Source organism: Zonotrichia leucophrys, chromosome 7 (genome assembly GCF_028769735.1).
Source record: "Zonotrichia leucophrys gambelii isolate GWCS_2022_RI chromosome 7, RI_Zleu_2.0, whole genome shotgun sequence".
NCBI classification, from domain to species: domain Eukaryota; kingdom Metazoa; phylum Chordata; class Aves; order Passeriformes; family Passerellidae; genus Zonotrichia; species Zonotrichia leucophrys.
The window spans coordinates 29,746,407-29,761,483 of NC_088177.1; the positions used below are offsets into that span (position 1 = coordinate 29,746,407).

General features: G+C 62.7%; 1 protein-coding gene across 1 annotated transcript; it reads right to left on the minus strand.

The window, feature by feature from the left end:
* Positions 1-3,549: 3,549 nt before the first annotated feature.
* DES (desmin) lies at positions 3,550-8,965 on the minus strand. Its single transcript, XM_064718623.1, has 9 exons — positions 8,353-8,965; positions 6,845-6,905; positions 6,574-6,669; positions 6,323-6,484; positions 6,110-6,235; positions 5,199-5,419; positions 5,016-5,065; positions 4,616-4,698; positions 3,550-4,494 (listed from the first exon to the last, which is right to left on the minus strand). The coding sequence occupies exons 1-9, from the start codon at positions 8,901-8,903 to the stop codon at positions 4,453-4,455; spliced, it is 1,392 nt and encodes a 463-aa protein (XP_064574693.1). The 5' UTR covers positions 8,904-8,965; the 3' UTR covers positions 3,550-4,452.
* Positions 8,966-15,077: the final 6,112 nt, after the last annotated feature.

Genomic DNA, 15,077 nt, shown 5'->3' on the forward strand with positions numbered 1-15,077 from the left:
ATGATTGCACGATTCCACTGTGATGAGGCAGAGAGGGCTGAGCCCCAAACCTGCAGGATGGAGCCCACCCATGCCAGGGCAGCAGTCCCCATGCACTCCCTCTCTGACTGCTACACCCAGGGGTGATGGTGATGAGCAGGGGGGTTGCCGCTGGGATGAGCAAATGCTTGTTAATTTGCCGTGGCTAATTAACTACCCGGTCTCGCACGTTGAAGTGACACAGGCTCCGCCTACTTGTCAGCCCCACCTCTCACATTTGGCTCCTCCTCCTGCTAGCCCCATTGCCTCTCCAGTTCACCCAGTGCATTTCCAAAGCCCGGCAAAGCTGTTATGGTGAGCCTACGGGAGTTGTGCCCGTGGGCAGCTGGTGGGGGGTGCTGACGACCGTGTTGGTGGCTCTGGTGGGTGGTACCACCAGTACCATGCGCCAAATTCCCATCTCTCTCTCTCTTTTCTCTCTCTCTCCTCCTGCCCCGAGCAGGCTTGGCATCACATGCTTCCCAACACCTCTGTGCCCAGGCCTGGCACCCAGCCTGGCCTGGCAGTGGGTACTGCAGCCACATGCTCGCTCCAGGCTGGAGAGCCACCACAGCAGGGTGGGCACAGCAAAGCCCAGCAGCCCTGTCTGGCCCCAGGGCATGCACTGCAGCCAGAGCCTGCAAACAGTGCTGCCACTCTCGGCAAACCTGTGCCCAGGTCTGTGCCAGCACTGGTGCCGTGCTGGTGGCCACGTCACCCTTACCTTCCATGTCAATGATGGCCAGCACAGCGCTGGTCATGGCCTCTCCCTGCTCATTCTCAGCGACGCACGTGTACACACCGGCATCCTCCTTCTTGCTGTCGCGGATCCAGAGGGTGCCATACTCCTCCCCACCCTGCGCCAGCTGCTCCTCGTTTCGGTACCAGCGGAGGCTGGGCCGGGGGTTGCCCACCACCACCACTCGCAGCCGGATGTCACAGCCGGTGCCGATCGCTGCATTCTTCAGTTTCCTTACAAAGCTCGGCGCTGCCGGGCGAGCTGAGCCCTCCTGGGCCGGCCCCGGCTCCGCTGTGACCTTGGCGCGCTTCGGGGGGATGCCGGGGCTCGGCGGGGCTGCCCGGGGCTCCCCCGCAGCCCTGCTGGTGCCGCTGCGCCCCTGTGCCCGGTGCATGGTCTGCAGCTCCCCCAGCACCACCCGCCGCCCCTGTCACCCCAAACCCGCACGTTGTGCCCTTCTTCTCCCCCTGCCTGCACTCTGGGGGTGCCTGACTGGGGCGCTAGGGCAGTGGCGACCCCCAGTCCGAATGCCCTCTGGTGCGGTGCCTCCCCCCACAGGCTGCAGCCCCAGAGGTCGCAGCGCCGTGGGCAAGCGAGGGACTATATTTAGGCTGGGACTCGGGCTCCTGCTCGCCCCGCCGCCCCTCACCGAGCTCCCTATGCAGCGTGGCGCTCACAGCCCTCGCCCTGCGGCAGCCCCAGCCCGCCCAGCGCCTCGGCACCTGCTCCTCGCCGGCCCGGTGCGAGTCCCGCGGGTGCTGCCCGCTCGCCGCGCCGTCCCCGCGCTGGGGCCGTGGCGTCCCCCCCCTCCCCCGGCCCGTCCCGCAGCCCCCGGCGAGCTGCGCTCCCTCTGCCCCCTCTCCTCAAGTGGCAGCTGCCTCTGATATGTCACATTCCTTGGCCGGGCTCCCCCTCTCCGCGCCTGCTGCCCCGTCCCTGCAGCCCAGCTCCACTTGCAAAGATAGAAAAGGGCCAGCACCTTTCCATATTAGCTGAGAGGCTCGGGGGGGACCCAGCCTTCCTCCCCCGCTTCCCCTTCGCCGGCGGTGTCATTGGATCGGGGCACAGAGGGACCCTGACGGCATGCGGAGGGAAAGGACACCGTCATGCTTCCTGCAACGCAAGGCCCGTGGCAGGAGCCAGCCCTTCAGGGCCCCTCAGCTCCGATCCCAGCAGGCAGCAGAGCTGGGCCTCCCAGCATCCCTGACCACCGCAATCCTCCCTGCCCGGAAGGAAGGCTGCAAACACAGCAGGACTCCATTTCTCTCACTGGGCCCCTGCCTCTGCCAGTGTGGCTCCCGCCAGCCCTGCTGGAGCTGCTCGGCCTTGGGGCATCCTGTGGGAGCCACCCACCACACGGCGGGCTCCGGGCGGCGAGCAGTCAGGCACGGTCTGTGCCAGGTGCTGCCAGGCCATCCTGGGCATGGCACGGCTTCCCCATCTCCTGGAGCCTCGGCAGCCTCGGCACCCGGCCCCAGCCGCCGCGCCAGGGGCTGTAAATCTGCGTGAGCAGGAGGCCAGCCACACGACACGGCGCTTCCCAGCTGCAGGCCAGCCCCGGCGGCTCTGGCACAGCCCGCTGCCACCAGCCCAAGGGTGCCAGCATCAGTGGAGCATCACTGGCAAGGAGGAAATCCCAGGATTTCCCAGCTGGGATGGCTGGGGCACAATGGACTGGGATGGGATGCCTTGCTAGATCCACAGCTTTGCTGCAGAGTGGTGGAGCCAGCTCCAGGGAGAGGCCTGGAGGCCTCTTCCCCGCCCTGCAGGCAAAGGAATGTTTGTCTCCAGCCTGACCCCAGGGGCTGAACTCTGGCACAGCCAGCTTGGGCCAGCAGGGAGGGAGGTGTCATCCCAACCCATGAAACCTGGGGACTGTCCACGATGTCACAGGGCCACCTGCTGGAGACATCCCTTGAGATCCAACACCTCCCAGCTGGGGTTTGCCACGCTGGCCTCTCCATGAAGGACGCCCCCAGACCACTCCCCACTGCTGGCAGTAGCACACGCCTTGTCCCTAAAACATCACCAAGTGCCAAGCCCACTGCCCCCCTGGCATCTGCTGCTGGCAGAGTTCTGTGGACCCTCCAATATCTCCCAGGGCAGAGCAATCCTGAATTGCTCTCCCACATGGGATGCTCAGCTCTGGGCTCCACTGCAGCATCCCCCATTGCTGGGATGAAGGAGCTGAAACCAAGATGCCCACAACCTGAGCACAGGGAGAGGGGCATGTGTGCTGGGATGAAGAGAGCATACGGTGTTGGCAGGCTGAGGTTGGAGACTGAGCCTGGGATGCAAGCACAGGTGCTGGGTCTGATGCTCACAGTCTGTAGGACACTTAAGAATGAGGATGGCTCTGCTTGCAGGTTGCTGGCACTTGGAGAGGCTTGGAAAAGGCCCAGGCAGATGTGGATTTGGGTTGGTTCTAAGTGGGGGTATAAAGGAGGTGGCTGTGGAGCTGAGAGCCACCAGGACATGGTGTGTGACCCTGGCTGTGGGGGAGGGGATAGAAGACCATCACCCAGAGCCCCTTCAAACCTGTTCAGGGCTTAGCTATCACTGTTCCCTGTCCCAGCAGGACTTTCCCACCCAGTGCAACTGGGAAACCCACTACCTCAGGCAGGAAAATGCTCAAGAACCTTCAGAGTGAGCGACATACACCGTTTGGGGGGCCCAGCAGCCGAGGGAGGAGACAGCCCAAAGAGCTGCTGGCTCATCCATCCACCTGCCCTTGTGATGCCTCCCCACCACCCAGCCCCTCTCTGCCCCAGAGATGCACTGAGACCACAGGGTGATGCTCCGCTGTTTATTTCAGCCGCCTGAAGAGTCTCATACACGTGGTGGGGTGGGGGTGCGTTGGGGCAAGGGTTGGGGATGCCTGCCCTGGCCCCCCGGGCCTCTCTCCGGCTCCTCTCATCCTCTCCCCCCTCTCTCCCATTCACTCACTCCTCCTCTCTCCTGTGTCCACCTACAGGTACCCTCTCGGCTGATGAGCCTGGCCCCACGGCGCAGCCTCCTGCTGCTGGGGGTCCCCGCCACGGGGAGGGGCGGGCACTGCCCTCCTCTGCCCCACGGGGCTGCCTCTGGGGCCGGGGGAAGCGAAGGGCCGAGCCCCCCTGGGCTGGGGGGACGCACAGGCTGGGCCCCCCTCTCTGAGCTGGGCAGAGAAGAGGGGGCTCAGCCCAGACCATGCCTAGCTTCTCCCCATCCCTAGCATCGCCGCCGTGCACCTGGAGAAGTGCCAGCTCCGGGGCGGCCGGCGGTGCTGGAGTGGGGATGGGTCCCCACTCGTGTGGGATGAGACCCAAGCCTGTGCCCAGGGTGGGAAGGGGACTCTGGGGGGATCCAGAACCCGCTGCTGGGACCGTCCGGCTCTCCGTGGAGCTGGCCCAGGCCACCACCTGCTCCCCCCCGCCCCTGCCACCTGTCCCGTCCCTCCCTCCTGCCGCCCCCCGGTCCCGGCCTTATCCTGACGCTGGCGTTGCTGCTGCGAAGCTGCGAAAGCAGAGCGAGCTTTTAGAAGCCGGAGGAGAGAGCCCAGGGGGTGCGGGGGACCCAGAGGCAGCTGCATGGGGGAGACTCCTCAGGCAGGGTCGGGGGAGCGCCGAGAGGCGAGCTGGGGGGCAGGAGGGGGGCATGGCCGAGGGACGGAGGCAGGGACAGAAGGTGCCGGTGGGCTACTGGAGCAGCCTCCTCTACAGCACTTCATGCTGCTGCTGAGTCGCCTCGCTCACCACCTGTGGGAGAGAGGCATCGTGAGGCGCCCAGCTGTGCCACAGCAGAGCCCCGGGTGCGGGAACAGGCGCCGTCCTCGGTCCCCTGCCTCCCCAGCACCCCCCGGAGCCACCCTGCGCTCACCTCCCCATCACGGGTCTCGATGGTTTTGATCATCACGGTCTTTTTGGTGTGCACCTCAGAGCCCCGCTGCTCTGGGCTGGTCTCTGCAGGAGGAGGACACAGAGGATGGCACCACAGGGACGTGTGGCATAGGGACAGAGGATGGCACCGCAGGGACGTGTGGCATGGGGACACAGCCGTGGGGCTGGGGTCACCAAGGAGCTTCAGCAGCCTTGGTTTAATCCCCCCTCAGTTCACAGCAATGCCCTAACAAGTGCCCCCATAGCAGGGGCTCTGTGTGGCACCTGTGTGTCCCCAGCCTGCCAGCCAGGCTACAGCCTCCCAGGAGGGACATATGCCCCAAAAGTGGGGAACAAAGGGGACTCGTCCCAGGTCCCCCTCGTCATGGAGTGAGACTCACCTCGGAAATTGAGTGCAGAAGCGAAGGTCTGGTGCATGGGAATGCTGATCCTGTGGGAACACAGAGGGGAAAGCTTAGTTCCAGCCAGCCCTAGCCCTCAAGTGTGTCCTCATAAAGTTGGACCCCCAAAAAAACGCTGATCCTGCTGGTCCCCCCAGTTTTTCCTGCTCCCCTTCCACTCACCGGTTCTCCTCTCCCTCCAGCAGCTTGCGGTATGTGGCGATCTCCACATCCAGGGCCATCTTGACATTGAGCAGGTCCTGGTACTCGCGCAGGTGCCGGGCCATCTCATCCTTCAGGTGCCGGATCTCCTCCTCCAGGCGGGCAATGGTGTCCTGGTACCCACCGGCCTCCCCTGCAAAGCGCTCCTCCATCTCCCGCATCTGCCGCATCAGCGAGTCATTCTGGGGACATGGGGGTGCTCAGTGAGATGGGGGAACCACAGGAGACAGGGGTCACTGGGGTGGGAGCTGGGGATGCCAGGGCATCCTGGGGAGAGCCCTGGTCAGCCCTGGGCTGGGTTCAGCTGGTGTGGGACCATGATGGGTGACAGTAACCCTCCACCTGCCCAGCACTCGGTACCAGCGGCTCACGGGGGCAAGCTGGGCATGCACTGGGCAACCCCAGCACTCTGGTGCCCAGGTCCCCCAGCAAAGCCATGCTACCCCAGCAAAAGGGCACAGAGAGCTGCGGAAGCACTGGATGGCTGCCTGGGGGTGGCACTGGTGCCTGCTGGCTGGCTCCTGCGACCATGACTGTGCCAGAATGGGACTGTTGTGCTCTGTTTGTTTGCAACCACCTTGCCAGCCTGCAACCAGACACCCTGAGCCCTGTGCCCGCCTGCCTGGAGCCTCCCAGGCTGGGTCACATTTTACAATCTGCACTTTGATTCCAGGACTCTGCCAAAACACTTTGCAGGAGCCCCGGCTACTGCTGTGGGAGGTGCAGCCCAAATGTGGGGTACAAGGCCCCCTGCGGCAGCAACTCAGAGAGCTGGGAAGAGCCTCCCCACCCCAGAGATGTCCCTGAGCAGCCTCGGAGGAGCAAGTCCCTGCAGAGAAGCTGGGGATTTCTCAGTGCTGCCCTTAGCTCACCGTGCCCTTGAGGGCATCAATCTCGCAGGTGTAGGACTGGATCTGGTGCCGGTACTCCAGCATCTCCTGTTTGGCCTGCCTCAGCGCATCGTTGTTCTTGTTGGCTGCCTGTGTCAGGTCAGACACCTGGGGACAGAGCACCTGGGTCACTGGGGATGGCCCGAGGTGGAGCCCCCTGTGCTGGGGCCAGCCCAAGCCTGCTGTCTCCCGCACCTTGGACTTGTACCACTCCTCGGCCTCGGCGATGTTCTTGGCAGCAATGCTCTCATACTGAGCACGGATGTCCCGCAGCGCAGCCGTCAAATCAGGCTTGGAGATGTCCATCTCCACCTGGATGTGCTGCTCCTGCAGCTGTGCCTGCAGCTCCCGGATTTCCTGCGTGGACAAGGTGACATCTCAGGGCACCCACTCCGTTTTCACTGCCCTGTGAGTGCCATTGGAAAAGGGTGCCACTTCTGACCTACCTCTTCATGCACCTTCTTGAGGAAGGCGATCTCCTCCTGCAGGGACTCAATCCGTCTTTCCAGGTCAATGCGTGCTAGTGTGGCTGCATCCACATCCTGGGAGGGACACAGGATGAGGGATAGTGAGGGGTGGCAGGGAAAGCACGAGGGCTGGAAGGTGCATAGCTGTGTCCAGGACCATGCCCTGGTGCTGGGGCCAGGCTGCTGGGGGGAGATGGGGGTGGGAAGGAGGGTAGGGTTCCCATGCCACCCTAAGGGGACAGGTACTCACAGCTCTGAATGCAGCGAGGTTGTTCTCAGCCTCCTCCTTCAGTTGGATCTCCTCTTGCAGCCTGTAGGCAGAGAAGGGAGGCTAGGGGGGTCTGGAGGGAGCTCCCTCCCTCCGTGTTGATGTCCCCCCGAGCTGTCCTTAAGCCCAGCAAGGCCCAGTAGGAAGAAAACAGATTGTCCTGTGTTCCCGGCAGGCAACAGGGGACTGGCGGGGGGCCAGGGGCTCTTCCTCCCATTCCCTATTATAGTCAACGCCAGAGAGATCACAAAGACATGAGGTCAGCTCAGTGCCACGCACACTGCCCAGCCCTTATAGGGGAGAGTGACCAGCAGCTGGGGGGACAGAGCGCAGGATCCGACACAGGCAGTCCAAGAGATGGCCACCAGCTGAGCTATCCCAGGGAGAGCAGCAGCACAGACAGGTTTCAGCAATGCTCTGGGATGGGATCTGAGGTGGGGACTGCTGTGGGGGAGGCTCAGTCAGGGCTGGAGATCCAGGCTTGTGTCAAGGAAGGGAACAGTACCGCAGGCTGCACGTCAGTGGAAAGGCAGCGGGGAGGAGATGGAGGCGCCCAGGTGGTGCTGGCACATGGGGTGGCAGAAACCCAACACCCGTTTGTTCTGGGCCCTGCTCCTCCCCTGTCACTGAGAGTTCCTCCACGCCACCACCCCCAGCTCCCCAGCATCAGGGAGGACCCCAGCGCTGGCCATCTGTGGTGGTGGCTGGGGTTACAGAAAGGGGCAGCAGGCTGTGTCACCCCAAGGGAATGGTGTCCCCAGGGCACAGGGTCAAGGAGGGAAGGTGTAGACCATCTTCAGAACACACAGCTCCCCTTGAGTATCTGCCCCTACTGCCAGGTTGCCCACGCTCATCAGTCCCTGGGGGTTCCCTCAGCCTGGCCACCCTTGTGAATAATCCCCACTCTCTTCTCTAGCACCAGCCAAGTCCACAGCATTGCTGGGGTGTCCCACTGCTCACAGGGCGCCATGGACACTCACGGCAGGCCTGGAGCATCCCTGGCCTGTGAAAGTGCAGCTGCTTCCACCTCTCCCTCCTTCATGTCTGGAGCTGATGGAGCACCTTCCCTGGGTTACCTGTCTCCTCACTTCTACCTGCCTGACTGCATCTGTCTGTCCATCTATCCCACAGAGCTCAGCTCACCCATGGGCCCAGCAACCCTCCCTTGTGTGAGCAGAGATGGGCACCCCAGGGTGAGGTGCACTTTGATCTCCCAGTCCTGCGGTGTTACAGCCTGGCTTCAGGCTCACTGCAAGGGAGAGCACAGGGGACACCCCTGCTCCAGGAGCCACTCTACCCTGTGGGCGCTGCCCAGACAGTGGTCAAGAGGAACAGAGTGCTGGTGTCATGGTGGGCTCTGGGCACAAGGCACGAGGGTGGCAGACAGCACCTGAAGAGCTGCTTGGGCAAGCCCTGCTCCCACCCACCCCTAGGGATGGAGAGGCACTGATGGATGCCCACAGGGACTCTCCAGAGCCCTCCGTACTCACTTCTGCTTGAGCTTCTGCAGGTCGTCGAGCAGGTTGTCACGCTCAACCTCCACACGCGCCCTCTGGCTGGTGAGCACGTCGATCTGGCGCCGCAGCTCCCGCAGCTCCTCCTCGTACATCTCGGCCACGCGGGTGGGCTCCTTGCCCCGCAGGCGGTTCACCTCGGCCACCATGAGAGCGTTCTGCTGCTCCAGGAAGCGCACCTTCTCGATGTAGTTGGCGAATCGGTCATTGAGCTCCTGCAGCTCCACTTTCTCGTTGGTGCGGGTCTGGAGGAACTCCTGGTTCATGGCATCGGCCAGGCTGAAGTCCAGCAGCTCCCCGGAGCCCTGGTAGGCGCTTTGGTAGGTGCGCAGCGGCGTCACGCGGGTGGTGCGGAAGGTGGACAGGCTGGGCACGGCCGAGGTGCGCGACACCTGGTACACGCGGGAGGTGACGGAGCTGCCGCTGCTGCCCTTGCTCCCGAAGGAGGCTCGGGGGAACACCGGGGAGCCGCCGAAGGTGCGGCGGTAGGAAGAGACCCGCTGGCTGGAGGAGTAGGACTGGCTCATGGTGGCGGCGTGGGGAGGCGAGGCCGGAGCAGGGAGCAGGCAGAGGGCTGGCGAGCGGCCGGCACAGCTCGGAGAGGCGTCGGGAGGGGACGGCGCGCCGCTATTTGTATCCTGCGGACATCCCCGCCCCTCCTGCCGCCGGGCAGCTGCGGGATGCTGCCGGGGGGAGAGGGCCCGCAGCCCCCGCCCACTGCCCCTCACCTGCGCACGCCCCCGGCCGACGAGGAGCCCTGGGCACCCCCGGAGCTCCCTGGGAGGCCTCGACACCGGCCCCCACTGCTCTTCTTGCCCCGTCCCTGGGGGTGAGAGGGGAGGAAATGGGGCAGACTGGTGGTGAACCCCCTATGAGGATGTAGTGCCACCCAAAGGGGGCCCGGACAGACAAACAGACAGACAGCCTAGGCTGACACCATGAAGGGAAAGAAGGGAACCTTCACAGCATCACTTGACCCCCTTGAGCCGAACCCCATGCCAGGTAGCCATGATCCCCAAATTGGTCTTGAGCACTCCAAACGCCCCGATGATGCCCTGACCCACCCCCTGCCAAGAGCACCAGGCTCAGGTCTCCATGTGGGGCCAGACCTCCATCCAGAGAGTGATCAAGGAAGGGCCTGGATAGGGGTTGATGTGGGGGCAGCCCTGCCCTGAGTGTGCTTGTACTGACCCACCACCTAAACCCTCTTTCTGACATGAGGGGCTGAGCAGTGGCCAGGGTCTGGGTGCTTTTGGAGTGCTGCTGAGTGACCCCGAGCAGGTGCTGGGTCCGAGCCCCAGTGACGGTGACGTCAGCCCCTGTCCTCGCTCCGGCACATTCCCAAAGCAGCAGGCACTCAACCAAAATAGCCTTCCCAGCTCATACTCGTGGGGTGTGGGACACACAAACGTGGTATTTATAGTGGGGGAGGCACTCTGTTAACCCTTCTTGCTCCAGTCATGTGGAGAGCACAGCTGGATGGGGGACCCCGCCTGGAGCAGCCCTAGCCCCTCTCTGATCCCCATCACCCTAAGAGCAGAACGTGGTCCCCAGGTTATCCCAAGGCACAGCAGGCTCTGCCCTGTCTCCTCAGTCTCCCCCTTGGCCAGGAAGTACACTGGGGATCAGACAGCCCAGCCCAGCTGCCCAGAAACTCCCAGAATGGGGAATTTCTAAGTTCATCTGAAAAGCCCCACTGCAGCTTCCTGGACAAGTGGGGGGTCAGGTAAGGGACCCTTAGGGCCTGCACAAACCCACAACAGCTGAAAAGAGCATCCTGAGGGAGGGTACCTGTGCTGAGGGAAACCCTCCTGAGGGCTCCCCTTGCCTGGGCAGCACCCCCTCCTTCCCAGACCTCCAGCACACCTGGTGAGCCCCCACTCTGCCCAAGCTGGGCTGTTCTGGCTGACGTCAGCTGGCTCAGCCCCAGTGCCTTCGTCCCTGAAGGCCCTGCTGGAGGGGACCGCTGTGCCACTGGGCACAGGGTGACTCAGCAGCAGGACAGCACTCAGCCCTGCCGGGCCCTGCACCCCAACCTTCTGCCCTGGCTGTAACAAAGAAGCCAAGCAATGCCATGCCTCACCCATGGCAGCATCAGGCGAAGGCCCAGGCTTGTTCATGGAAGCATTCTCCACTGCCCTGGCTCTGGGAGGAACTCCCCCCTGCTGCCCCCCTGCTCCATGTCACTTGGGCAGCCAGCTAAAGTCTGGGTGGGCCCCACAGACATGCAGGTGCTCAGTGCCCTGCATCCCTCCTGCTCCTGCAAGCCCCCATCCCTGGAGCCTCTCCCAGCCTCCCATTGCAGAGTGATGTAGCGTCTTCCCAGAGAGTACAAGCTGCCTGGAGGAGCCTGCCTTTAAAAGGGAAGGTATTTCCAGATGAGGTTGTTTCATCCCAGCTCAGGGAGAGAATGGAAGAAAGGGGGGGGCTTGTGGGGGGAGAGTAGATGGAAAAACAGACAGCATCCTTCCTCCTTCTGGCCCCATTCCGAGTATGCCCTGCACATCCCAGAGCGCCGCACGTGTGCCCTGCCCGTGCCGCAAGTTCCAGCAAGCGGCCCTTGGCTGGAGTGCAGAGGGGCAGGTGGGTGCCCTGTGAGGGGGACTCAGGGCATCTGGGACAGCACAGCATGAGAAACAGAGTTCAGCCATCCCTTTCCATGACCCCACCCTGCTGCTGTGCCAGTTGGGACTGTGGGGTGCATGGACTCCTCAGGGATCGTGTCCAGAAGTGCCTGGCACCATGCCCTGGTAGGTTTCAGGTAATGAAAAGGTGACACAAATCCCATCTCAGGCCTGGGTAGCCCTTGTTCCCATCCTCATCCCACAGAGCAGGTGGGGGCAGGGTTGGGGTGCTCCAGGGAGGGGAAAGGCACTCTTGGGCACGGCTGTTTGGAGGGGCAGCAGCGCAGAGGGGTTAACTGGGAGTATCCTCCTGACCCTGCCCTGTTTGAAGTGGCCCTTCCTCAGCTGTGGTGACAGCCTTCCGGCATGGCTCTGAGCAAGCAGGGGCCCCACATCTTGCAGAGGGCGGACAAACCTCTTAGGAAATCCCCGTCTGCTTGGGGGACCCAGCATGCCAGGAAGGAGGGATGAAGAGCAGGACCAGAGACCCTGCCTGAGTCCGACGGACAAGATGCCAAACACTCTGTGCCATCTACAGACCCAGAGGCTGCAGAAAGTGAGGCTGAGGAGGCCAGAAGAGCAGGGCTGCCTCCCATCCTGTCCAGCCCGCGCAGCCTCCCCACAGCTCCATCCCAGGCCGGGCTGACCCAGACCAGTGGAGCCTGGGAAGTGGCTCCTGAACCCCCGCACTGGCCTGGTCCCAGTTTCCATCAAATCTTGGATGAGACTGCTGCCAGGAAGGCGTTTGGAGCTGGAATGTCAAACAACTCCCTCTGGTCATGACATCCCTGTGAGCAAAGCCAGCTGCATCCTGCCGCTGCCCCTCCCTCCTGGCCCTCCCTCCCTGCCATTCCCCCAGGATTTAAACCCAGCACAGCCTCCTTGGCCTGTGGGTGTCTTGGGGCTTGAAGCTAGACAGGATGTGGGGACAGGGTGCTGGCCCTTCCTTGTCCCTGTGCCCTGCCACCAGGACCCAATGCCCCCTTATGCCTGGCCTTAGCTTAAGGGTGAGTTGAGAAATGGGAATGAGAATGGGAATGAAGCAGCGGGGGTGTCCATTCCCCTCCCTCCTGACCCCTGGCTGTCTTCCTTCATCCCGCTCCTTTTACAGCCATGAGCCTCCCAGGCGCCTTTACCCTAAGAGGGAAGGAGTGTGTGGCCCATTCCCCAGTGCTGACGGATCCATGGTGCATGCTATTGTCTAAATAGGAGGTGGTTCTCCCTCCCTGCCTGGACCAAGGCCCAGCCTAGCCTGATGGGGTCCCAGGAGCTGGTGGGTAAAGTCTCCAGTCCTCCCACACCCACTGTTCATCCCAGCTGCCCCCATGCCTTTGCCCATTCCAGAGCTCAGGACCAGGGGGTGCACAGACTGTCTGTTTGCTCCTGGACCCCACCCCCATGTCCCCAGGTGATGGGGATGCTGACGACATTGTCCTGTCTGTGAGTGGCACAGAATGCTGGGGGTGCCTGCATGCCCCCACGGCAAGCATGGATGCCAGGGGCGCCCAGATGCAACGTGTGTAGGTGTTGGGAGGTGTTTGATCACCTCCCTCGGTCATTGTATGTAGTCCGGGTGAGTTGTTCTCCCATGTTTGACGAGCATGCTGGGGGTGAGCTGTTGCCCTGAGTCATGTAGGTGATGGGCAAGATCAGCTACTTCCATGTCCATGCAGATGCTTAACTCATACCCCTGCTCCATCACTCATCTACAGCTGGCCCTGTGGTCCATGGGGATGTTGGGGATGTTCCCCTATCCCTGCTGCCTAGGGGCAGGCTAAAGGGTGTCCTGCCCTCATGGTCCATGGGAACATTCACCTGCCCAGTGCTGTGGAGATGCCAAAGTTGCCCTTGAGATCCACGTGGCCGTGGGGATGACGGAGTGGCTGAGTGTCCGTGGGGATGCTGCAGGCCTCGATAGCATCAGCCATGCCAGTGAGATGAGGTAGCAGCACCCACTGCATGGCTGGCGGCTCACGTAAGGCATGGCGGCCGCTCGCTCAGCCTCCAGCAATTCCTGGGCGCTGATTTCACTTTCCCATGCTCAGACACGTGGGCCGGGATGCGGGGGACCGCCTCGATGGATGCCATCCCTTTGCTCATCCTGGCAGGGCTGGCAAGGGGGGGTCCGGCAGCCTGGCAGGCACTGGGAGAAGGGGGTGGCACTTCCTGGAGCTCTGCTGTGTTTACAGTCTTTGTCCTGGGCCATCTTTCCATTAACCCCTTCCAGCAGGGAGGGCTAAGAACTGCCTGCCCATCCCCAGAGCCTGCTGCCAGCAGGGAACACTTCTCTTACAAAGCCTGCCCAGAACCCCACCTGGGCTGCCAGGGGACACAGGAAGGACCACGGTGCCCTGTCCCTCTGGCCCTTCCCTGCCAGGCACCCCTGAGCACACACATGAGCCCAGCAGCAGGGTGCATACACGCAGAGGAGGAGCTGATGCCGTTTTGGAAGGGCTGCCTGTGGCTCCCCGCTGCTCTGGATGATCCGTGGGGCAGCGCGGGATGGGGGACAGCAGCACTGTCTTTCCAGGAGCACGGTGATGGGGTAGGGGGCAACCACAGCAGGTGCTGTGCAGCCCTTGGCACCCAGCCCGGGGTTAGTCAGAACCCACCCGGATATAGCCATCAGGAGCTTTTTCTGGAAGTCCCGCTGTGCCGGGAATAGCTGTGGCACGCCGAGGCACTGCCCTTTGCTCACAGCGGCGGGGCTGGACAGAGGCCACACCCGGCCCTGCCACTCACGGCTGCTCTGACAGCCCCGAGGTAGGCACGCCCTGCCCCTGCACACACAAACCTCGGGAACCATCCACCCTGAGCACCTACTGGGTACCCATCCCCTCTGGGCATCCACCGCTGGGGAGCCAGGGCTCTAAATGTCCTCAGATGTCCCTCAGGCACAGCCTGGGAACCATTCAAGCACTCCTGGCCCTGAGCTGGGTTCTGGCAGCAGGGGGGTGATGCTGGCAGGAGGAGCGTGGGGATGGCTGCCTGACACACAAGTGCCTTTGACACACGTGTTCCAGCCCTGGGCTGGAGTGCTGGGTGCTCCCAGCCCGTCTCCAGCCTGGCCTAGGGGTGTCTAGCCCTGTGTTGTGCTGTGGTTGACATGGAGACCCTCCAGCTGTCTGTTTGCAGGGTGCCATGCAGTGGGAGAGCTCTTTCCCATTTGGTGGTGGGGAGAAGCAGGTGCTGGGGGCTGGGAGCATAAATCCAGAGCTGTCAGGAGCTCTCAGCATGACAGGTCACAGGGTCAGGGGCAACAGGACCACCAGTTTCCTCAGAAACAGTCCTCAGAACACAGACAGCGTTTCCAGCTAACAGGGTACCCACACGGGTGACTCAGGAGCTGGGAATCCAGCTGGCACCCAACACCTGGGCCCCATGCAGCACTCACAGGCTGCCACGTCCATCTCCCAAGGCCACATACCCATTGCTAGGAAGAAAGGACCCTGCTGGGAAATGATGCATGAAGACTGATGAAACCCAAAACCTTGCTGCTGCACCCAGCCCCTGAAGGGAACCCAGACAAGGGTGGGAGGCACCCTAATCCATGCAAGACCAAGGGGTCCTATCCCTTGGGAGTGCTCCTGAGGCTGACAGGCAGCTTGGGTGCTGCCTTGCCAGTGTGCCAACACTGAGAACCCAGTGCATTGCTGTTGCTCAGAGACATTTGCCTCCAACATGGGACCACGGATTTGTGCCTTGTTTCGTGTGGGAGCCAGGCAGTGCCAAGGCAGGGGAGTAACAACGATGGGAGGCTGCAGCTTGGCTGTGACCCACCCCACTCCAAATATACCTAGCCTTGGGGAAGTGTGTTTTCCTGTGCACCTGCACCCCTCTGCAGACAGGCCAAGCCCATTCTGGGGCAGTCCCTGCTCCTCCAGTTAGCCCTACAACTGTGGCACACTGGGGCAGGATGGGTGACCATCGTTGTGGAGCCTGTCCCTGCCCCTTGCTTCCCATCCCAGTCCCTCCTGGCTGTGTCCCTCTTCCACACACCTTTAATTCAGCTGTACCCCAGCCTTGCAGGCTCTGTGTTTGCCTGGCCTGGGCCAGAGTGCAGGGTGAGGGGTGCGG